This window comes from Periplaneta americana, chromosome 13 (genome assembly GCF_040183065.1).
Source record: "Periplaneta americana isolate PAMFEO1 chromosome 13, P.americana_PAMFEO1_priV1, whole genome shotgun sequence".
In the NCBI taxonomy this organism is placed as follows: Eukaryota; Metazoa; Arthropoda; class Insecta; order Blattodea; family Blattidae; genus Periplaneta; species Periplaneta americana.
Window position 1 is genome coordinate 129,361,989 of NC_091129.1, and position 24,449 is coordinate 129,386,437.

The 24,449-nt window shown below is 37.3% G+C and overlaps 1 protein-coding gene across 7 annotated transcripts in view; it reads left to right on the top strand.

The window, feature by feature from the left end:
• Positions 1–24,449, top strand: part of mim (missing-in-metastasis) — a 332,503-nt gene that overhangs the window by 63,865 nt on the left and 244,189 nt on the right. For all 7 annotated transcript variants that reach the window (XM_069844237.1, XM_069844238.1, XM_069844239.1 and 4 more), the window contains exon 2: positions 16,784–16,845. In XM_069844237.1, coding sequence (XP_069700338.1) covers positions 16,784–16,845 — 62 coding nt within the window. The remainder of the gene's footprint in view (positions 1–16,783; positions 16,846–24,449) is intronic.

Consider the following 24,449-nt stretch of genomic DNA (forward strand, 5'->3'; position numbering starts at 1 on the left):
TTAGAAGTTCATAATCATTGTAGTAAAATAATATTTCTTATATATATATATATATATATATATATATATGTGTGTGTGTGTGTGTGTGTGTGTGTGTGTATAATATATCATATATCATAGTTACGTCATAAATTGTACCGAATACATAAAAATCAAGAACGTCTGTTAGATACCAGAATACAGATTACAGGTTATTTATTATTAATCTATAATGGATTCACACTCACTTCAAAGTTTATCTTCAGAGTGCAGTTTACACTTTAGTGCACATCCTGGATGGACTCACACTCACTTTGAGGATCATCTTCACTGATGTTTGCTGAGTTCCACAACTACGCAAGGATGCATGGGTTCATTCAATTAGCTACCCTGCTCTCTGTTTACAAGATATTGAAACGAAACTTTGTAAGCCAGTAGATTTTAAAATGGAGAATCGAATTAAACATTCTCCCGAAAAAGGACCTATAGACCTATGGGCCCATTTTCCGGCTACCGCCTCAATTATTTGTTCCTCTGAGGTTCTGGCTGATATGTACAACTATTATCAGGTAGTACATCTCACTTCACGATATGTGTCGAAGGAAAAACAATTGTTTGTATGCACTTGAAGTCTGATTAGTGTAATATGTAGCTAGTCGGCAAAGTATGCAATGGAGGGGGAAAGGAACTGGCCACCCTATCCCATTATCTCCTGGCCCAGTTCCCTCATAAGTGGTGTCTTCTTGGTATCACTTGAGAGGTTCAGACCTGTCTTTGGACAGTTGACTAAACAACAACAATAATTATTTGAAATCTCTAGGTATACTGTAGCAAGATATTGAAAGTATTTGCCTACAAATTCTTAAGGACTCTATACTTGCACTAAATACTCATTTGTATTCTACATATTAATGCTATTGTATCACAATTTTTTTGCAGTTGTTACAGTTAGTATTAATGCTAGTTTCCAAATTAGTAGTCTACCGTTTTCATATTAATTAGTCCATTTGTTCTAGTAAGTCATTATAAATAAATAAGTAAAGGATTAAACAGAGAGCCTTCATTTGACTGTCATGTTTATTATGAAACAATAAATATGAGGGTCAAATGAAGACTCTCTGTTTAATCATTTATTTATTTAGTTTAGTTAACTTAAATTCTTGTGTTGTATTGTGATCGGAATCTGAATGGCTACCTGGTTTGTGAGCATATTATTATTATTATTATTATTATTATTATTATTATTATTATTATTTTGTTTAATTTAATTTATCTTATTTAACTAGCTAGCTAGTGAGTACAAATTAAAACTATAAAACAAAAATGTTTCTAGCCACACCGTAAGAGCCAGGTTCGTGTACGGTATGGTCTTAGCCAATAATATAACGTAAAATGTACAAGGACAGTTTACTAAATACAGTAAATAACTTAATTCAAACCAATAAATAACACACAAGAGCAAAAAAAATAAAAGAAGAAACAGAAAAAGAGAGAAAAACACATTTAATATAAATTGACGATCAGACATAAGCCAGTGATATTCAATAAAAAACATGAATATAGTCGACAGAAATAAAAGGTAAAAAATACATTTGTTAATATTATATATCGTAAATAATTTTATAAATTTCTTTTTTAAAAGCTTCAATTTTAAAATATTTCAAATTTGGAAAATGGTTTGTAATTTTATTATAAATTCTTGGGCCGAAACTAGCACCATGTTTAATTGCTGCACTTGTATGACATTTAGGCTCAATTAATGGGAAAGTAGGCTTTTGTCTTCCAGTACGACATTCATGTCGATTGGATTTATGTTTTATTTGATTTCTGTAATAGTAAGTTAGTAAACTATATTTATAAATTTCTTCAATAGTCAATACTTTAAAATCGGTATAAATTAAATTTGTTGGGTAATTCATATTCTTGGTTAGACAATTTTTTTATTAACTTTCTGTGTAATAAAATTAATGGATTAAGTACAGATGATGCTACTCCGCCCCAAATTATTATATCATATTGTATTAATGATTGTATTGAAGCTAAAATTATTATTCTCAATGCCTCATTAGTGATAAAATTTCGAAGTATTATGAATTTATAAGTTATCTTTCTTATACCTGTACACATTATTATTATTACTTACTTACAAATGGCTTTTAAGGAACCCGAAGGTTCATTGCCGCCCTCACATAAGCCCGCCATCGGTCCCTATCCTGTGCAAGATTAATCCAGTCTCTATCATCATATCCCACCTCCCTCAGATCCATTTTAATCTTATCCTCCCATCTACGTCTCGGCCTCCCCAAAGGTCTTTTTCCCTCCGGTCTCCCAACTAACACTACATGCATTTCTGGATTCGCCCATACGTGCTACATGTCCTGCCCATCCGAAACGTCTGGATTTAATGTTCCTAATTATGTCAGATGAAGAATACAATGCGTGCAGTTCTGCGTTGTGTAACTTTCTCCATTCTCCTGTAACTTCATCCCGCTTAGCCCCAAATATTTTCCTAAGCACCTTATTCTCAAACACCCTTAACCTATGTTCCTCTCTCAGAGTGAGAGTCAAAGTTTCACAACCATACAGAAAAACCAGTAATATAACTGTTTTATAAATTCTAACTTTCAGATTTTTTGACAGCAGACTAGATGATAAAAGCTTCTCAACCGAATAATAACACGCATTTCCCATATTTATTCTGTGTTTAATTTCCTCCCGAGTGTAATTTATATTTGTTGCTGTTGCTCCAAGATATTTGAATTTTTCCACCCCTTCAAAGGATAAATCTGCAATTTTTATATTTCCATTTCGTACAATATTCTCGTCACGAGACATAATCATATACTTGGTCTTTTCGGGATTTACTTCCAAACCGATCACTTTACTTGCTTCAAGTAAAATTTCCGTGTTTTCCCTAACGTATTCACGTCATCCGCATAGACAAGAAGCTGATGTAAACCGTTCAATTTCAAACCCTGCCTGTTATCAAGAAAGGGTTTTCTCCTAACATATTCACATCATCCGCATAGACAAGAAGCTGATGTAAACCGTTCAATTCCAAACCCTGCCTGTTATCCTGAACTTTCCTAATGGCATATTTTAAAGCGAAGTTAAAAAGTAAAGGTGATAGTGCATCTCCCTGCTTTAGCCCGCAGTGAATTGGAAAAGCATCAGATAGAAACTGACCTATACGGAGTCTGCTGTATGTTTTAATGAGACACATTTTAATTAATCGAACTAGTTTCTTGGGAATACCAAATTCAATAAGAATATCATATATTATTATTATTATTGTTTTATTTATTTAGTTTTATTTTTATTTTTTTAAATATCCCTCTCTAAACTATTATCTCAGCTGTCTTAGGTTGGTAGGTCTGTTGGTACATGCTTTCTGCGATTGTCAAGAATGACTTTGACGTTTAAGTTCAGTAGTTTGCAGATGTTGCTGTGAGCGGTTGGTATCGTAGTGCATTCCTGTATTTACGGCGAACAAAAATAAGCCTGTCTAAGAATATTGGATGCAGTGCGTTTGAAGTCTCTCTTTCTTGCTCTCTCGGACTTCATTTTCAAGTTCCATTAAGTCGTGTCCTATTTTATGTAATACAAACGAGAAATTGGAAAGAACATAATAGAATACAAATAAATTAGATAAAATATTTAAGATAAGTAAAATATTACACAATGTTAGATAATAATTTTAAATGAGAGTATAAAAAGATAACATTGTAAATTTAGGGCCTATTCAGGTTTGTAACGTCTGTCAACGACTTCAGATTCTCTACCGCCAATCGTCTGTTATCAGACCATTGTCCGTGCTTGAGTATCTTGTCGTGTGTATGGTCTCATATATACCACGTATTTAACTCGTTTATCACTGCTTTCTTTTCCTCTTTCCCGGATGAAGGAAATAACAGTATTTTGTGACAGTGGTTGGTATACATTCTTGGAACCTGACCAAGTGATTTCAGTTTCAGAATAAATTAAAAGTCATGAGTTTTAGTAGTCCACTTTTATTTCATTAGCATTCTTATCGCTTTTCAGTCTTACTAATAAACAGTATATAGTTTTTATACGAGACTTATGCAGAGTTGAGATCAGTGGCGTGTGGTGAGAAATAATCTTGGTGGTGCACAAATATTTAGGCCTATTATTATTATTATTATTATTATTATTATTACTATTATTATTACAGATATTATTATTACCGGTATTATTATTATTATTATTATTATTATTATTATTATTATTATTACTGGTATTATTATTACCGGTATTATTATTATTATTATTATTATTATTAGTATTATTATTATTATTATTATTATTATTATTATTATTATTGTACTATCTACTACATAACTTTCAGCATATGTTATAGATTTATTACATTTTATTAGTCAAGAAATTACAATTAATCAGTTTCTGATGTAGGTCCATTAATAGCAAAATAAAGTGTTCAATTTCACTTGTAGCACACTAAATACTGTTTTCGTAATATGGTGTCCTATAACAAAGTTCACACGCTTTTGTACAAAGTGTTAAGTTTCACTTCTAGCACACTATAAAATACTGTATAATACTGTATTGCAATATTATTTTAATTTATATAAAATTCACACGATTTTGTACAAAAAATCTGCTCTTCTTTCTTTCGATTTTGCAAATTTGTCTATGACTTTGTTGTTGAAATCTGGAATTTCAGAAATAAATTTCCTTTCTATGGATAACATAGATAACGCTGTGAGTCTTTCTTGGAGCATTGAGTTTCTAAGAAATGTTTTGACACGTTTAAGTGTAGAAAAACATCGCTCTGCCTCTGATGTTGTCATTGGAATTGTAATTATAATCTTGAGAAGTCTTAGACATTCCCCAAACGTTTCAGTTAAGTTTCTCTCGTGTATGAAAGAGTAGAGTGCCATGGCTCCCGACATGCATCTGAATTCGTTCCTGCAATAAATCACTCCCAATTCTGTGCGGAGCTTTTTCGAATCCAAGAATGGGTAGGCCTGAACTGTTAAATTGAGGTATTTGTCGGGGAAACACTGCACATATCTTGCAAAACATTCTGGCAGAAACAAGTTAGCAGCTACGAGATGACCTGTGAACGAGAACCTTTCTTTTGCTTGGCAGATAATTACATCACAGACTTCTTTGGCTTCCATGATCCTCGTGAACTTGCCATCTCGCCTCCGCTTTGCTGGACTCTCTTCTTCAGGACTATGTTCATTTGTGCCTATATCATTTCTAATTTTTGAAATCTCATGTATGAACTGCTCAATGTTTTCTTGGGTCTAATTCTCTCGTTTGCAATTGTTTGAAAAGTATGTAACGTGAGGCATGATTTGATGAAACAATGAGAGCCAAAATACAAAATCATCGTCTTTTAGTGTTCTTTTCAGCCCAGTTGCCTGTTCTATTGTGGATTTGTGTTTGATGTCTTCCTGCATTTCAATTGTCCCCATACATTCCAGGATTTCTTCTCTGTACTCGTAAACAGTGTTTACGGTGCGAGAGTGAAAATTCCATCTCGTTGGTACAGGGCGAGGAAGACGTTTCCCTACTATCTTGTCTAAAACATTGGTTCTCTGTGGAGAATTAGAAAAGAATGTACAAAATCCTCCAAGGCTAGCAAAAAATATTCTGACATGTCGATTGATTGAGGCTGCATTTGCCATGATAAGGTTCAGCTGATGGGCGTGGCAGTGTACATATTGAGCATTTGGATAGAACTCTTTAATTCTTTTTTGTACTCCATTACTGCCCCCACTCATGACCGCACATCCATCGTAAGTTTGAGCAATTAATTTACTGGGGTCTTCTGCGACATGTCTATCAATTTCCTCCTTTATACAAATACACAAAGATTCGGCATTCTGTTGAGGAGGATTCTTATAGGCCCAGAATCTCTCTACTGGCTTTCCATTTGCAATGTATCGGTAAATCATTACTAGTTGAGTAGCATTCGATACATCTGTCGTCTCATCAGCCATGACTGCTAAGAAGTCAGCATTCTTTATTTCTTTTGAAATCTCATCATGGCATACATCCAAAATGGCTTGAAGGATTTCGTTCTGTATAGTGTTTGATGTGCCCTTAAACACTGTTGCTTTTTCCAAATGTTCCTTAAGAGCTATGTCTAATTCGGAACTAAAATTGATGAGGCCACGAAAAATACCAGCATTTAAAGATGAGTCTCTTTCATCGTGACCTCTTAAAGCTAACTCAAAAGCTCTGCAAAATCGAACGCAATTGATTATGATATTCAGCACATATCTGTTCTTGTTAACTTTATCATTATGAAGTTCAACAGATCGCCTATAACTTGAATCCAATTGTGCCTGTATGTTTGTTTGACCCAATACTGCTAAATTTAGCATATTGTTGATGTGTGCAGCAGAAGAATCGTGTTTTTTAATTCTTTCGTGCATATGGTTCAAATCAATCATACCTGCAGAAATAATAATTAAAATTACTTAGTTACTACGCACAGTCCTAAGTTCAGACAGAGAAATAAATAAAACTTATAAAACATACCTGTTTTTGTCCATGAATGTTCACCGCCAAACAACAGGGAAGGAAAACAAAAGACAGCATTCTTTATATTGCAGCCGCATAACCACTCACATTTTTCGTAAATCCGACTGTTGAATTTTCTCGTCACTTCTCTATTATTGTTCTTCGTCACTTGTTGTAATTTTAAATCAGGTGTAGGTCTACCCAACTTCTTTATTTCTATCTTTTCATCTAGAGGTCGTATAGAAAATGGTCTACTTAAAAGACTTTGCACACTATTCATTGTAACATTTATGATGGAACGAGCTAACAACTGTAAGTAGACAAATCGAACTGAAACCCTGAATCCTGACCGAGTTACGACGGGAACGCTGTAGCTGTCTTGGGGATGAGCAAGCGAGCAAGGGTGGGAGGGATAGACTTCATACTCAGTGTTGCCGGATTCAGTAGCAGTAAGTACAGTAAGTACGTAAGATTTTGTTCACTTTTCTGTTTTTATTCGGTGCGGTTGCTATCGACTACTTTCATTTCTCTTGATTCCGATTCCGATTTTCCTATTGCAATTGCAGCTCGTCTAGTTGCTTGACGTAGTGGTAATTGGTAAATTAATAATAGTCTTCAGCATCAAAGAACTCAATTACCTTGGCAAAAATATATCTTTCTTCACTATGTACAAATTTATTCTTGTCAGTCTCGATCGGTGTGAAATGAATAATTGATAATAGTGTAGCTATGTTCTCAGAAAGCACATGCACGGACACAACATAACTCAAAATCAGCTATGAAATAGAATGAAATCGACAACGTTGTGATTGCAGCAGTATTATACTTGCCGGTCCGCTCACAGTTTGTCAAACCTGTTAACAAAAATATTAAGAGGTTGACTAGTTGCCTGCATTGCTAGCATAATGGAACCTTCCTAGCCGACAGTCAGGGTAGAAATGAAGAATCCGCAATTGTGGTAAAACTGTAGGGTGGTTGTTTCTATTGGCTGCGATGCCTACACACACCCTCTCAGATACTTGACGTCTGAAGGACGCGGGGCGAGGGAAAGAGAAGAAAGAAAGAGAGAAATGCCAGAATTTGGCGTGTTTTGCGGGGTTTCACTTGAGGTTGTCTAGTTTTAGAGCTTGAGAACACATCTGAAAGTGCTCCTAACTCCTCCTAAGCACTCTATGCTGCCTTCTCTACCATTCTCCAAAGCTTGCCAGTAAAACACTACTACTGCGCATGCTCGAATGGAACAGTGTGCCGCAAGTGTCGAATGGTAAACATAAGTTCCAGGCGTCAACAAAACTAGTGCACGTACGGTGCTATTTTTACTTAATGTTAGTATTATAATACAGAAATTATGTCGCTCACATAGTCTGCTGCAGCTCAATAATAGTTTTAAAAATGTGTATTATTTGAAAAGGTGGTGCACTGCTCCTGTGCTCCTTAAGAGAAATCGCCACTGGTTGAGATAGAAAACGTTACCAATAAACCGTGAATAAGCTATGGACGTATAAACAGGCTGTAACTATACAATGGGAATTGCTTTGCAGTAGTTATATACACGAAACTCCTTGTTTAAGCGTTGTATATAGCGAAAAAATGGCCGCCCCTCTAACAGCTGTTCGTATCGACTGGCATTTTATGATGATGGTTACCTTGTAACCACAGAAGAACACACCAAAGATCATAGAATTATTAGAATAATATTGCTGTAGCTTGTACTCTTTGACCAAAATGTAGTGTGGTAATCGATTAGAGCCAGTTGTACTATCGATATTTAACACGCCACACTAGAGCGCCCTACCGGATGCAATAGAGAACCTCAGATATCCTATTACCTTTCGTAACGAAGTAATGACGAAACTATGACGTAGCTGTGTAACAGTTATACTGTTATACACGACGTATGTAGTGATTATTAATAAGGAATTTACACACGACTTATAAACGAGCTACTCATTGTATAAGTATAAGACAGTTAAACGTCTGTATATAGGTTTTTATTAGTAAGACCATTTAAATATAGATAGTCGTAAATGGAGAAGTAACAGTGGCGGTTCCTCGGGGGAGGGAAGGGAGGAACGTCCTCCTCACATTTTTCTTATTTTGAAAGTAAATACCAAATGAAATATATGCTTTGAAATTCGAGGAAGATCAGATAATTTTTAAGTTCACAGCTATAAGAAAACCTCGGTTGATCGAGTTTTAAACGACGCGCACTCATGTGCTACTAGAAAACTGTGAACCTACCAGCAGGCCACAAACTTCAATATGCTTGAAGTTGCATTTAGATTTTAAAATAGTCAATTGTAGGCTCACAGACGTTCTGCTTTTCTTAGTCGACCTCGAGTAGTATAATTGGATACGAAAAGGCTGTATTTTAGACGATCCCACAATGTGGAGGAAAATAGTTATTCTGTAAGATTTCCTGGAGTACGTACTGACTTCCCATTATTCGCTCCATTTTCCAATCTTGATGCCGTATATTCGCTGGTTTACAAACGAAAGCGGGCAGTTGGAATAAACATACTGCAGACCAGATGCTGTTGCTGGGCGTTTCCAGCGGTTCCATTGTGTCGTCTGCTCCTCTCATCCATGTCAAGCTTGTGTTCCTAACGTTCGATGATATTATTTCTGATGCTGACTGAAATAGACTACCAACCTGTCATGCGGGCGGTCCGAGTTTCAAGTCCCGCTCAGACCTGGAATTTAAAAAAATATCCATAGTGACATTTGTGACAAACAGGGTCGCAATTGGGGGTTTTCTCAAACTTCTCGTGTTATTTAACGATGCTGCAACAACTACTCAGTTATTTAGCGTCGATGAGATTGGTGGTATCGAGATGGTATTTGGCGATATGAGGCCGAGAATTCATCATAGATTACTCGACAATCGCGTTACAGTTGGGGAAGACCTCGGAAAAACCCAACCAGATAATCTGCCAAAGCGGGAATCGAACCCAAACCCAAGCGCAACTCTGGATCGGAAGGCAAGAGGCTCAGCCGACTGTGGTCAACTTTTTACTCGAACTTAGGCACTGATATTTATTATTTTCTCCATTACGTCAACATTTCTTCGATCACCAGTAAGCGATGTACGGAAGGGATTGGTCCAAGGGGCGTGTGAGATTGCCTGCATAGACACATGGATACATACACAGCTGGTTTTCTTGCAGTCGGCCCGTGCGGGTGACAATGCGCCGAGCTGAGGGTTAGCACTTTATATCAACACTGGTCGCAGTGCTAGGTCATAATGACCGCCCCTCTCCTATAAAAAGACGATATTTTGTCTAATTATGTGCCACCCCTGAGAATCTTAAGCACATGAGAGCGCTACAGGTTTGGTCGTTACACCGCTGCACCAGCTTTCTTAATTTTCAAGAACTCGGCCTGGAAATTTTAACACGAAGGGTTAAGTTTCAATTACGTATTTGTAACATAGGCTATGTGTAGGTGAAGTAGTTTCTACTCAGGAAATGCCACTAAAAATAACACATCATTGCGATTTACTCGAAATTTACTAGGACGATTTACTTACTCTGACTGCATTTCTAACATACATTAGAAATGAAATGACCTGATACTGTCCAAGCGCGAGAGGGGAGAAGGAGATTGTTAGGTGGGGAGATACTTGTGAGAGCTCCCTCCCGCTTGGCCTATTGCAAGGCTCGAAGTCGGCGAAGAATGCCTCCAAGTACAATGACTCGTCCAGTCTTCTGCGCATCTACCTGAGCAGCATCAGGTCATTTTACTAGCTTTGTAATACACACACACACACACACACACACACACACACACACACACACACACACACATATACAAATAAAAAACTTACATGTTCCCAAACATACTGGGCGAAGCGGTTAAGTTGCACTCACATACTTAAAGCCCTATTATACAGAATTACATGGAAGTTTGTGAAACAAACAGTAATTGAACATTAAATGCAGATGTCAGTCTTTCTTTTGATGCCATATATACATTATATTATAATGTTACAGCCAATTTACTGAAAGTTATCATTCATCCGCCTTTCACTTAATTTAAAAATCCTTGATACCAACTTACTTATAAATGGCTTTTAAAGAACCCGGAGGTTCATTGCCGCCCTCACATAAGCCCGCCATTGGTCCTTATCCTGTGCAATATTAATCCAGTCTCTACCATCATATCCCACCTTTCTCAAATCCATTTTAATATTATCCTCCCATCTACTCTACGTCTCGACCTCCCCAAAGGTCTTAGTCCCTCTGGCCTCCCAGCTAACACTCTATATTATTTACTGTATGGTTTCGTAACAAGATGTTTTTTACGGTGATGGGTTGTTAGCCCTTCGCCAACCTCCAAGCTGGAGGACCACCCCTTGTGAGCTGTCCACGACTGCTTATTCAGTATATTCGCAGCTACCCTCCATATCTGGAGGCCGTCTCCTCTATCCGCAACCTGAGGACGCGTCATGCCGTGGTGATAGGGACCTATAATACATGAACCTTGATACCAACACATGTGAGAAATTTGAGTCGTCCTTAATTGCAATCATCCCTCAAGAAACTTATCTCTGGAAATATGAATATCTGGTTATGTAAGTCTACACTCCAATAACATGGAAATAAATTTTTCACGATATACCCCATCTGAAGAGACATAAGTTATTGTGTTAGTCATGAACTGTTCTTTGTTGACTTTAGACGTCGAAATCACTGTTCTTTATCTTCTAAGGCATATAGTAAGACTTACATGCAAGGTTTTACTCACTCAGTATTCGTGCTTAAATTTTATTGATTTATTAGTAGGTCTACACATTTACTGGCATATTTTTTTTTTCAACTTAAGTTATAATTGCATGCATATTTAGTAGGTTTTTAGGTCATGAACTTCCGGACTCTAATTAATACATTTAAACCCATGGTTCCCCCCCTTTTTTTTTTTGCACAGTCAGAAACACTTTGAATGTACTGCAACTGAAATGCGAATAAAACAATCTATACGTCGATACGCACGATGGAGATTATTATTATTATTATTATTATTATTATTATTATTATTATAAGGTGCTTAGGAAAATATTTGGGGCTAAGCAGGATGAAGTTACAGGAGAATGGAGAAAGTTACACAACACAGAACTGCACGCATTGTATTCTTCACCTAACATAATTAGGAACTTAAAATCCAGACGTTTGAGATGGGCAGGGCATGTAGCACGTAAGGGCGAATCCAGAAATGCATAGAGAGTGTTAGTTGGGAGACCGGAGGGAAAAAGACCTTTAGGGAGGCCGAGACGTAGATGGGAGGATAATATTAAAATGGATTTGAGGGAGGTGGGATATGATGATAGAGACTGGATTAATCTTGCACAGGATAGGGACCGATGGCGGGCTTATGTGAGGGCGGCAATGAACCTTCGGGTTCCTTAAAAGCCATTTCTAAGTATTATTATTATTATTATTATTATTATTATTATTATTATTATTATTATTTAGGGTGATTTGAAAGCCAGAGAATTTTTTAATCCTCTTAAAATAGGGCCTGCATAAAAATAAAACGTTCAATTCATAGGAGTAAGCGTTAACATAACGAAACTTATTTTCAGTTGTTTCATTTCGTGCTATGCTAACGTTTATTTGGAGATATAACAGATCGAATCTGTTCAAACTATTTTCGCAAGGATGAATAGTCCTTCTTCTTTTTAATTTAGTTCTTTACTCTGTCCAGTGAAATAATAAAACGATGTAAAGCGTAGAACTTCAGTAGATCTGGTCACATGACAAAAACAAAACAGTCGCAGCCAGTTCTTGTTCCATTTCGTGCTGTAATAACTTTTATTTTGAGATATAGTAGATCAAGACTATTCAAACTATTGTTGAAATGATGAATACTTTTTTTTTTCGTAAATTTAGTCCTGTACTCTGTCCAGTGAAAGAATGAAGTGATTTAAACCATAGAGCACCAATAAATCTGTTCACATGGCAACAAACAAAAGAATCACTGTCAATTCGTAGATCTCAAGACCATGTGCGTTTGCTTACATCACTTTATTCTTTTGTTGGACAGACTTTAGAAAGTAATGATTTTGTTTCCGAAACGCGAATCCGTCTTATTGATAGTTCCTAATTAAATAAGGAATTCACCACCATCATGAGTATCTTTAGAACTCATATTGATTTGAGGTTTGGATCCTATTTCAAAAGTTTGTTGATGGCTGAAGAACAAAATGGTGGACATATTTGAATTTTATATTAAATCTCTTTTACATAAATAAATCCTTTTTAACGAAGTTTTAGGGATTTAAAAAATGTCTCGACTTTTAAGTAACTCCATTATATAAAAGGACAATAAGGATAATCCTGGAAACAACTTAGTAAAGGGGTGAGTAGGGAGAAACCATCAATATTAATGAAGTAGAAACCCAGAGAACGCAGAGATGTTGGGTGTCTGAAAATAAAAGCAAGGACCGAAAGATAATGCGAAGACGAACAGGCGTGTTTGCCGACCACTTCAAGTGAAGGAGATTTATTTCGTTGATCAATGTGAGTTGGGTGGTTATTGATCTTTAAATAAAATGCCAGCTTGAAGCCGGTTATTTCTGTTATTGATGTCTGACTGGAGTAGGAGCACTGCGGGGGAGCTGTGCACTGAAAGAAAGCCATTAAGACTGTGTGTGTACTAGGCTCCAGAAATAATGATCAATTTGCGTTGTCACCCGGAAGACCAACAAAAATAAAAGCAGACAGCAATCAGGCGTCAGGCACGCGTCAACCAAGGCCTCGCTATATAAATTAAGAGTAATAACGCATATGTAACAGGCTATAGTAGATGTTAAAACTCCATTGATCTCATTTCAGCACAACTTGAATAAACCAAAATGTCCTTGTACCAATTAATTATTAATGCCTACAGATTAACGACATACCAGTGGAATCGTATGCCTATACTTTATACTGCTTAAACAGTTTGTTTCTGTTGCCTTGTTCATAATGTTGTGGCTGAAGTGATCACATTTCTGATCTTGTGAACCAGGGGTCGATTGTCTACCTACAAGAAAGTGGACAATTACCTCTCTCGCTCCTTCCTATAGGAACTGGGTGTTTGTCCTTGGTGTTCACCATATTGATTACATACCGAAGAATACCGCTTCTTTTGTACGTTCACAATTTGTTAAAATTTTAAATAACAATGTTTTACAGCAAAAGCATTGATTTGTATAATGATAATATTAACAATAATAGTAATAATAATATACAGTTATTTAATTAAACATAAGAAAATCAGGTTTTATTATGTGCTAACAATATTCGAATGATATTTTTAGTAGGTTATTTTACGACGCTGTATCAATATCTCAAGTTATTTAGCGTCTGAATGAGCTGAAGGTGATAATGCCGGTGAAATGAGTCCGGGGCCCAGCACCGAAAGTTACCCAGCATTTGCTCAAATTGGGTTGAGGGAAAACCCCGGAAAAAACCTCAACCAGGTAACTTGCCCCGACCGGGAATCGAACCCGAGCCACCTGGTTTTCCGGCCAGACACGTTATCCGTTACTCCACAGGTGTGGACTCGAAGATATTGAAGTTGTATTTTCTTGTTGTGTAAATGTGGATTAAATTGATTCGTGTTCCTGTTAAACATTTAAGAAGAATAGGTTGAAAACCTGATAATCTACATTTGTTATAAAATGGGGCCGAAACAGGTCTACAGAGGTCTAATTCGTGAAGGATGATGATGATGATGATATAAAATTAGATAACTGTACTACCGACTTCATTATAAAGTACGAAGTGCTCTGTCTGATAAAGGAAAAGTTATCTCATTCGGGCAGCAAGTGGCGAAGTAACCCTAATATTTAACTTAGGTATTGTACGTAAGAAAATAAGAAGGAATTTATTGTATTTGGAGTGTCAACTTTTTCCATTTATTTCGAAATAGGGTAAAGGTTGATAATATTGTGATAGCTCTTTTTGAGAATTTACTACAACTTTACTGAGCGAGAGAAGGACCGGTTTTGTGCAGCAACTTGTCGACGAACATTCCCTTAATACGTTGACGCAAAAAACCGATCTTCCTTTCGCTCAGTAAAATTGTAATGAATTCTCAAAAAGAACTCACAATATTACTCGTATCACAATATTACCAACCTTTATTCTACTGGAAGATAAATTTTCTCTTTAATAGATTTGCAATCTATCATGTATTTTATCTCAGCCATTCTACCAACTCTGAAACAATGAATATTTTCAACTAATCATAAAGATATTGTAACTCATTTTCATTTTTGGTGCTTGAACGTAAACGCAAGATTGCAAGACATGAATGAAAAACTAGGTATGGCATACAAACTTGACTTTACATGACTGAGTAATTTCGTGATAATTTAAAACTATCTAAATATACAAATTTATTCACATCCATTGCTTTTCTAAGGAAGAAAGTTTAGGCCCACCTTTTACAGTGTTTGTCAATCAAGGGATGAAATTTGTGATACTTTGTTGGAACTTGTACTCCTGGCGCTGAAGAATGAATCATGCAATGAAGATGGTTCTTTTACTTGTTACTGTACCCATAATTTGCAGAAAATAAAATGAGCAGCTTGCCAAATGTACTTACAGGTCAAATACGAAAATGTTTACAATTTTACTTCCGTTAATTTACTGTAAGGCAAAGTGACTCTTTCTTAATGTAGGCTATCTCATTTTTTAGAAAGGGGACATAAATGTACGTATGTAACGCATTTCCTTTGAGAATAAAATTTGTTGATTCTTTCTTATACAGTACTTACTTTCTTATATGATGCAAATGAATATTAAAGCTCCAACGAATGAAATTATTGATCCAAAATCCATTTCAGGTTGTGTACAGTGGAAAGAGGAAAATATACATTATAAATGTTTCAACTGAAATAGGCTTATGCATTTATATGAAGAATCGGCTGCGGTATAATTTTATCACCTTTTCGCCTGCTTAACAATACCATGTACAGGGACATCATTTTATTTTTACTAACATTTTTAATATTAACCTGGCTATACCTTTCTATTAACGATTGGAACAGGAAACACCGTTTGCTACCCTTTCCACGACGGAGTTCGATGATACTGGCGGAAAATACAAATCACTTTACTAGGTATAGGAGGGAAGAAAAGTAGTTCATCCATTTATGTAAACTAGGAAATATCGCAATTTTGAGTTTGATAATTTTCATTAGGTTTTTGTTTAATCAAAATACAGTACTGTGTTAACACTTAGTGTTTTTACACACGAATTGAGCTATCCATTCGGAAGTATTAATTATGCAGTGTATATTGTACTGTTACAGCACATTAGCGTACAATATAGAGAATGAAGTTAAATTGAAAAATATTCATAATAGGGATATTTAAACACATTTTAGAAAATGGTGGCCGTTCATTTTGATACAGGCTTCAGTTCTTTTGTGCATATTATCGCACTATAGACTATTGTACCTAATTCCAATTACCAGTTTCGTCCTTCGTACAAGTAACTCATGTTGAAATAATTCTGTTCCTACTCTATAAAAGAGTACCTTACGTACTGCAAATTCAATCTTCACTTCTGCCCGATCCGAAAAGATAAAATCACTCAGAAATGCTATCTACTGTCCGTTCAAGTGGTTTTGTCGCAGGGTTGTAGAAAGGGGGGGGGGAAGTCACGTGACAGTTAATTACTTAAGGAGGTCCTTTTATTTAAGTTATTTTAAACACTTGACTAATATTACGTAGACGTCCAATTCCTAACAGAAATTAATGTTTTCAGAAAAGAGCTAAGATAGCCCAGCTACTAGACTTAACAGAGGGGCGAACAGAAGCAGGTGGGGGAAACCGGGATGCGACATAGGGAAACGGACGACAGTACCCGTACGAAAATATGATTCAATATTGAAAGCTCTTTCGTCACTGGAAAACGCGAACATATTTCTGAAACGTACTATACTCAGTAACTCGGTACTGCTTACGCGCCCTTGGCTCTGTGTCGTGAACGGTTGGAAGTTTACTAGTAGAAGGGGTGGGAGTGAAGTACATTCCAAAACTCAGGTACAATAAAAATTGAAGTAAAAATAAAATGATGTCCCTGTATAAACTATAATTTGCGTATAAATCCCCGCGTTCTCATGACCATGTTTGTGCTAGTCAATACGCCTGTCACTAGTCTATGTGAATGGAGATAAATAGTTTACCTGTGTGAAGAAAACTGTATGGATCTAGATTTAAGTGCAATATATGCTTCAGGAAAGATATTGCATTACGTCATTTAGCACTAACTGTTAATTTAATTTTCTTTTCAGAATGGAACGCCTCTGTGGGAAGACCTGGTTACCAAGGCTACGAAACTCCACACGTGCCTTAGGTATGTACAGAATTGAGAACTATAAAATTGCATTTCAATATGAATATAGCCAATGGTGTAGCTCAGTCGGCAAAGATACTTGCCTTCTTATCCGGAGTTCGGCGTGGGTTCGATTCGCGGTTGGGATGATTACCTGGTTATTTTATTTTTCTTCGGAGGTTTTCCCCAACCGTAAGGCGAATGTCAGGTAATCTATTGCGAAATGAATAGAAAACCTATATAACGTTTTTTGATTAAATGCACTGTTAATTAGAAAATTAAGTTGAAAGTTTCAACAGTCTGACATCATCGCTGCTAACACAATTGTCTTTTTTTCTCGTAAGAGGTCAACGAACTAAGATCTGTCTCCCTAGGTCAGACATGTCAAAATAAGCTATATCATAGATGGCATTTGCCATAGCAGTGGTTCGACTTTTCTACAGTGACCAGATGATTGACAGCTCAGCTGAGAGTTCGATTGCTCGAAAGTTAGTTGCTAGTCTCTTGTCATAGTAAACGTACTAAACGCATTAGCTGTAGTCTGCTTTAGAAGATATAAAGTTTCTTTGTTTTTTTTACTGTTAATTGAGTTTACTTTTTATAAAGTGTCTTATTTCAGTATTATAGTACAGTTTTCTAGTGGAATCAACATCAGTAATTGAATATTGAAAGTTTTTTTTTTGAAGTAAAGCTACGTGCTGTGCAATACTTACGACCGAAGTAGATATTTCTTGTGCAATATTTGAAGTGTGAGGTAATGTAATTTCAGTGATTTTAAAAATCTAATGTTTATAGGCCTAAACTTGTTTTCCATACTTCAAAATATTAAAAATATCAATAGTTTAGAATGCATTATTCATTACGTGAGGAGGAGAAATAATATGTTAACTAATTAGGTAATTAGATATTTCTCAATAAGCGTGTTTAATATTACAGTTTTGGAGTAAATCGCTTGTATGAATTTTATTTCAATACGAACATATTACAGATGCCTCAAACTAGGAAGCTGTCTGGGGAGGGGAAGTAGTAGAGCTAACGGAGGGGGCCCACCTAGGCTCCTATACCCAGGTATAGTCATATTATCTGAAAAGTTGACCTCTTGACTATGTATTCAAGATGTACCCTCCCTATGCAGCCTTCTCAACTGTTATTAGAACTGAGCTGTACCGTTCTAGTCCACAGTGCACAGCAGTAGGCGGACAGTGGTAGGGGAGAAGTGCTCTATGCGCCTGCGCGAACGAGACAGCTTGCTAGTTTGAGGCATCTGTACACACAGAGTTCAGGATTTTATGTGTAGTATTTTAAATTTAACGTAAGAACGTTGTAACATTTGTAAGTATCCCGAAGTTATAGTTCGTAGTAGATTATTTTATAGGTGACAGCTGCTACGATTGCTGCATGAGCCACCCCTCTCGTACTACCAACCTTGACAAGACGTGAATATCTCTGTCTCTATCTCTATGACTGCAATGTTGGAATCTGTTTCGCATCGTTCAGTGGTTTGAAATTAGTAGCCTTTAAGTTAAATGTACATGAAAATCGTCTACGCTATGGAAATACGCCAGAGGAATCAATTATTCTTTATTAGATTTTCTATCGGTAGCCTATGGACAAAAATCACGATCCTATTCAGAATAGTTACTAAATAAGAGAGTATTAAATATCTGGGGAAATAGTACATTATGCAACTAGCCTATAATGGTAGTAATTAAGACGCAAGTATGATTGTTTATGAAACGAGCGCGAGCGAGTTTCATAATTTTCATACGAGCGTCTTAATTACCATTATAGGCATGTTTCATACGACTTTTTATGCTCTACCATATTTCTAACTTGAAAGTATTGAAAATTAGGGTCCACACCTGTGGAGTAACGGTCAGCGCGTCTGGCCGCGAAACCAGGTGGCCCGGGATCGATTCCCGGTCGGGGCAAGTTACCTGGTTGAGGTTTTTTTCCGGGGTTTTCCCTCAACCCAATATGAGCAAATGCTGGGTAACTTTCGGTGCTGGACCCCGGACTCATTTCACCGGCATTATCACCTTCATCTCATTCAGACGCTAAATAACCTAAGATGTTGATAAAGCGTCGTAAAATAACCTACTGAAAAATTGAAAATTAGGTCTTTTTATGGTTATGTGCGAACTGACCTGAATTGTGAGATGTGCGCAGACGCGAAAGTATTGATTTTTTCCGAGGCCGAATGTCATTGACCTTGGCACAGAATAAGAATGAACATTACTCTGATATAACCTGGAAATTGATTTAGAATTGAAAAACGAGATGACAAATTGAATTTATTTGAATATTATTTACAATTAACGCTAATTATTTTAGTAAAAGAACATAACCTTCTGCGACAGTATTGGATTTCCAGCCTCCGTGACTTTTCGCTAATTGTCTGTCGATTGCATATCCGAGAATAATCGATATAACGGTACAAAGCTGACTTGTGATTGGCTGAAGACCTGTACTTAAATGAGTAGGTGTACTTTAATGACATGCATTAAAGGACTGCTACCAGGTGTATAATTACTACATTTCGGCATGGTCGAGCATAAAAACTTTTTTCTCAGAAAATTATGAACTTTCCACCAATACGGTATTATACTTTTTTGTTGCATACAGCATGAACTATTTGCTTTGAAAATTGCAGGGTTATTTCACTTCCATCCTGCATATTAGTTTATTTGTATTTCCAGTAATTTTTCGGCGCTGGACTCTGAACTCATTTCGCTGGCACCTTCAAATCAGACGCTAGATAACGATAGCAGTTGATAAAACGTCATAAATAACCAATTAAAATGTGTCCAGTAATAATCGAATAAATGGGGTAGATTTATTTCTGTTGGTTTTAGAAAATACGTAAATAACTTATTTTAGTTGTAGGCTATTACAAAGAGCAGGGACCGCTAAGAAGACGGCTGTATACCCAGTGACATTTTATAAACGTCGAACTCTTTATATTCTATAGCTATTTCCTCATTGGATCTTTTTTTTTTCTCTCACAAGCATTTGATTGAGAGTTGAGGCGTGGCGGTCGGTGGGTTGAAAACTAGTGGGCTTACTGCCAGTTGATTTTGGAAAAAGGAAGGTTTCTGAAAGGAAGTGGGCGTGGATAGTTTGTTTGAAAAATTGTTACAGAAAACGGATATTAGTTTAATTCTAGAGTAATATGCAAGTTATATGAGAAAATGTAGTAATTTTATATTTCGTACAGTCCATACCTGTGGAGTAACGGTTAGCACGTCTATCCGGGAAACCAGGTGGCCCGGGTTCGTTTCCCGGTCGGGGCAAGTTACCTGGTTGAGGTTTTTTCCGGGATTTTCCCTCAACCCAATATGAGCAAATGCTGGGTAATTTTCGTTGTTGGACCCCGGACTCATTTCACCGGCATTATCACCTTCATCTCATTCAGACGCTAAATAACCTAGATGTTGATAAAGTGTCGTAAAATAACCTACTAAAAAATATATATTTCGTACAGACCCAGAAACAAAATTTGGGCCACCTGAATTTTCCAAGTTTCAGTTATAATATACTGCACATGCTTAGTTCTTACTCAGCTCAAATTTTGTTTCCGGGTCTATACATAAAGCTTTCCACCCCCCCCCCTCCCATGTAGGCTTTAGTTCAACTGAACTAGACAGTTACATGGTGGAATTCTCGTAGTATGGGATTAGCACAATAATATTGTGCCACCACTTAAAACATTTGACATAACATTGACAACAGACAAACGCCCTTACCCATAGTGGATTAGAACCCACCACCGTACGACTACATTAACGCCTTAACAGTTGCGTAAGCCACGGCCGGAAATGAGAGCTTATGCGTTGTGTAAATATTTGATTCGGTTTGATTCTATAAAGATGACTGTACGAGATGCTGTGGAAGTTGCCTGAAGAGGCGTTTGTCAACAAAGTAACAAGAATGATATAACTTCTGTGTACTGTTTCCCCAGGAGCACTTGCTTCTGGAGTTTATCCCATGTAAACATTTTTGGTTGAAGATGAGTTCTTGACGTTCAAAATGATAAGATAAGACTGCAGTGCTGCTACTCCTTGGCTAGAGTTCATTCAGCATTCCAGCCTATCGCAGAAGAACTGCAGTAGATGCGATGCGTAATGTGGTGCACGAAACATTTTTTTTTTGTTTTGTTTTAGAGGATAGCTTGGATTTTTAGGTATGCTAATATGTGTTCAGAAACATGCTTATTAACATAAAGTTATTGCATTATCCTCTATATGGAGTACACTCCCGCCAATAAATGGATCAGACAACCTGATCACCTTGAATTGAATTTAATTTACGAGAGGGGGGCACTATGGCCCAGCACTGCGACCTCTTAAGGTCTATTGCGCTAATCCTCAAGCTAGACCCATTTCTAAACTCACACCGACTGACTACACTAAAGGTACCATTTGGGTGCACGCGACAGAGACAAGAGACGGAGACATCTCTCCCTAAATTGATATTGCGACTGAGACAAGCGACAGGCGAAAGCGACACAACAACTCTCTCAGTATTCTAGAAGAGTTTGTTCAGAAAATACGTGAAAATATTCTGTGAAATACGACTATAAAAGTGTTTAATTTCTCAGCAATATCCTTCCAGATGTTATCACGGGTATTCCCATCCTTGTACGACTCGACCTCAGGATCATACAATAGTGGGTTTTCTACTACTAATTCTACCAATTGTTCATCTTCTTCGCCAGTAATTTCTGACAGTTTGGACAGGTATTTTACTCCACAAAACACGGGCTGCATAAGACTGTCGCGAGACACTACTGGCATGGATGAATATATTATTTATATTTATCCATGCTACTGGTCCGAAAGCGGTCTCGTGCGCTTTGTCTCTGTCGCTTGTCTCTGTCTCGCGCTCTCAAATGTACTTCATATAATTCTATAGGAAGCAGACAGAAGGCGACTAGTCTCGGTCTCTCGTCTGTGTCGCATGTCTCGGTCGCTTGTCTCTGTCTCGCACTCTCAAATGTACTTCATATAATTCTATAGGAAGCAGACAGAAGGCGACTAGTCTCGGTCTCTCGTCTGTGTCGCATGTCTCGGTCGCTTGTCTCTGTCTCGCGCTCTCAAATGTACTTCATATAATTCTATAGGAAGCAGACAGAAGGCGACTAGTCTCGGCGTCTCGTCTGTGTCGCATGTCTCGGTCGCTTGTCTCTGTCTCGCTCTCTCAAATGTACTTCATATAATTCTATAGGAAGCAGACAGAAGGCGACTAGTCTCGGTCTCTCGTCTGTGTCGCATGTCTCGGTCGCTTGTCTCTGTCTCGCTCTCTCAAATGTACTTCATATAATTCTATAGGAAGCAGACAGAAGGCGATTAGTCTCGGTCTCTCGTCTGTGTCGCATGTCTCGGTCGCTTGTCTCTGTCTCGCGCTCTCAAATGTACTTCATATAATTCTATAGGAAGCAGACAGAAGGCGACTAGTCTCGGTCTCTCGTCTGTGTCGCATGTCTCGGCCGCTTGTATCTGTCTCGCGCTCTCAAATGTACTTCATATAATTCTATAGGAAGCAGGCAAAAGGCGACTAGTCTCGGTCTCTCGTCTGTGTCGCATGTCTCGGTCGCTTGTCTCTGTCTTGCGCTCTTAAATGTACTTCATATAATTCTATAGGAATCAGGCAGAAGGCGATTAGTCTCGGTCTCTCGTCTGTGTCGCATGTCTCGGCCGCTTGTATCTGTCTCGCGCTCTCAAATGTACTTCATATAATTCTATAGGAAGCAGACAGAAGGCGACTAGTCTCGGTCTCTCGTCTGTGTCGCATGTCTCGGTCGCTTGTCTCTGTCTCGCGCTCTCAAATGTACTTCATATAATTCTATAGGAAGCAGACAGAAGGCGACTAGTCTCGGTCTCTCGTCTGTGTCGCATGTCTCGGTCGCTTGTCTCTGTCTCGCGCTCTTAAATGTACTTCATATAATTCTATAAGAAGCAGGCAGAAGGCGACTAGTCTCGGTCTCTCGTTTGTGTCGCATGTCTCGGTCTCTTGTCTCTGTCGCGTGCACCCAAATGGTACCTTAAGATTCGCTGCGTACCAGTGTTGTCAACACACAAATTGTATCCCCGTCAGTCTAACACCTGAATTCATCAAAATAAAAAGAATATCCACTCATATCTATATACAAATAAAAAGCAAATTTTAACACAACTTACCAATCTTGATTGCAATAATAATTTATTCACATCATCTGCCTCTATTTCTATAGTTGATGTGCTGGGTTGGTCTGCGTTCCCCCCAAAATTAAGAAATTAAAAATGACAGAAGCTAAAAAAGTCAAAAGACGATGTAAATCGTAATTTCCGTCATAAAATCCGTCACCCGTCAAAGCCATTCTTTTCCCGTCCGTTACGTTGAAATTCCGTCAGTTTCGACGAAATTTCCGTCCAGTTGGCAACACTGTTGCGTACCCAGGTGTCGAGCAGGCAACCCCCTTCGTCCCTAGGCCAGCTCGAGCCCCATCCGTGTGTTGCCAGCCGGCGATCGGGGAATGCTATGGAATGATGACGAAATGGGGAAATGGTGACGGAATGATGTAAATGCCTAATATGGGGAAAAACGGGAGAACCCCGAGAAAAACCTCACCTGCGACCTTGTTCGCCACCAGTGTCACTATGGATTTTTCAATGAAATATTCCAGACCTGACCGGGACTCGAATCCAGGCCGCCTGCGTGAAGGTCAGAGGTTTGACCACTCAACCACCGCAGTGGTACCTGATCGCCTTAATGACATTGAATGGAGACTATAACTCAGCGATGTCATTCCGTTCTATTACGTGCTGTGCTTCAATTTCGTTCCAGCAACAGCACGAGTTCAAACCTTACCTTCCCTGCTACTTCTCTCTTACCTGTAGTCTTACGCTAGAATACAAATTTAAAGCAGTGCTAAAGAGTAAAGAGCATTGGAGTCATCACAATACCCTTAATTACTTCAATTTTTACTTTATATTTTAAACAACAATATAAAAGTTTGTTTCTGAAATAATATCAATGTTCGGTAAAACGTGTAGGTGTAAACAGTTATTTCTTTTATGAAACTTAACAAACCTAGTGTAAGGAGTCGATTAATAGACAATTATTTATGTTCATTTTTAAGGATTGCAACTGCTAACGTAATATTACCTGATATAGAGAATGTTATATCTAAAACAAAATAAACGTCAAACGTCTAAAACAGATCCTTCAAATGAGAAAAATGAACTCTTTTAATTTAAGAAAATATGTTTTAACATTATACACATTGCAATTGCAATAGATGAACAATGAAATTAAAGCTTAGAAAATAATTACATTTTTGTTTTTCAGTTTGCATATAGGATATTTACGTACCAGTATTTATCTCTTTCCCTTAGAACAATATACTTAACGTGAAATAGTGTTAATTTATAAGTAAATAGTGATAAAATCATAATTCTATATCGTCGCTGATTTTATGAAACCTCTTATGTGACAGTATAGAAAATAATTTTTCGGGAGGAAATATCAATAGGCCTACACTGATCCTCGATGATGTCATTTATGTTTACCATATTCACCAACGTTTTCTACCGAATTACTTCATATTCTTATGTAGGCCAATTGATTTTTATTTAATTTTTTTC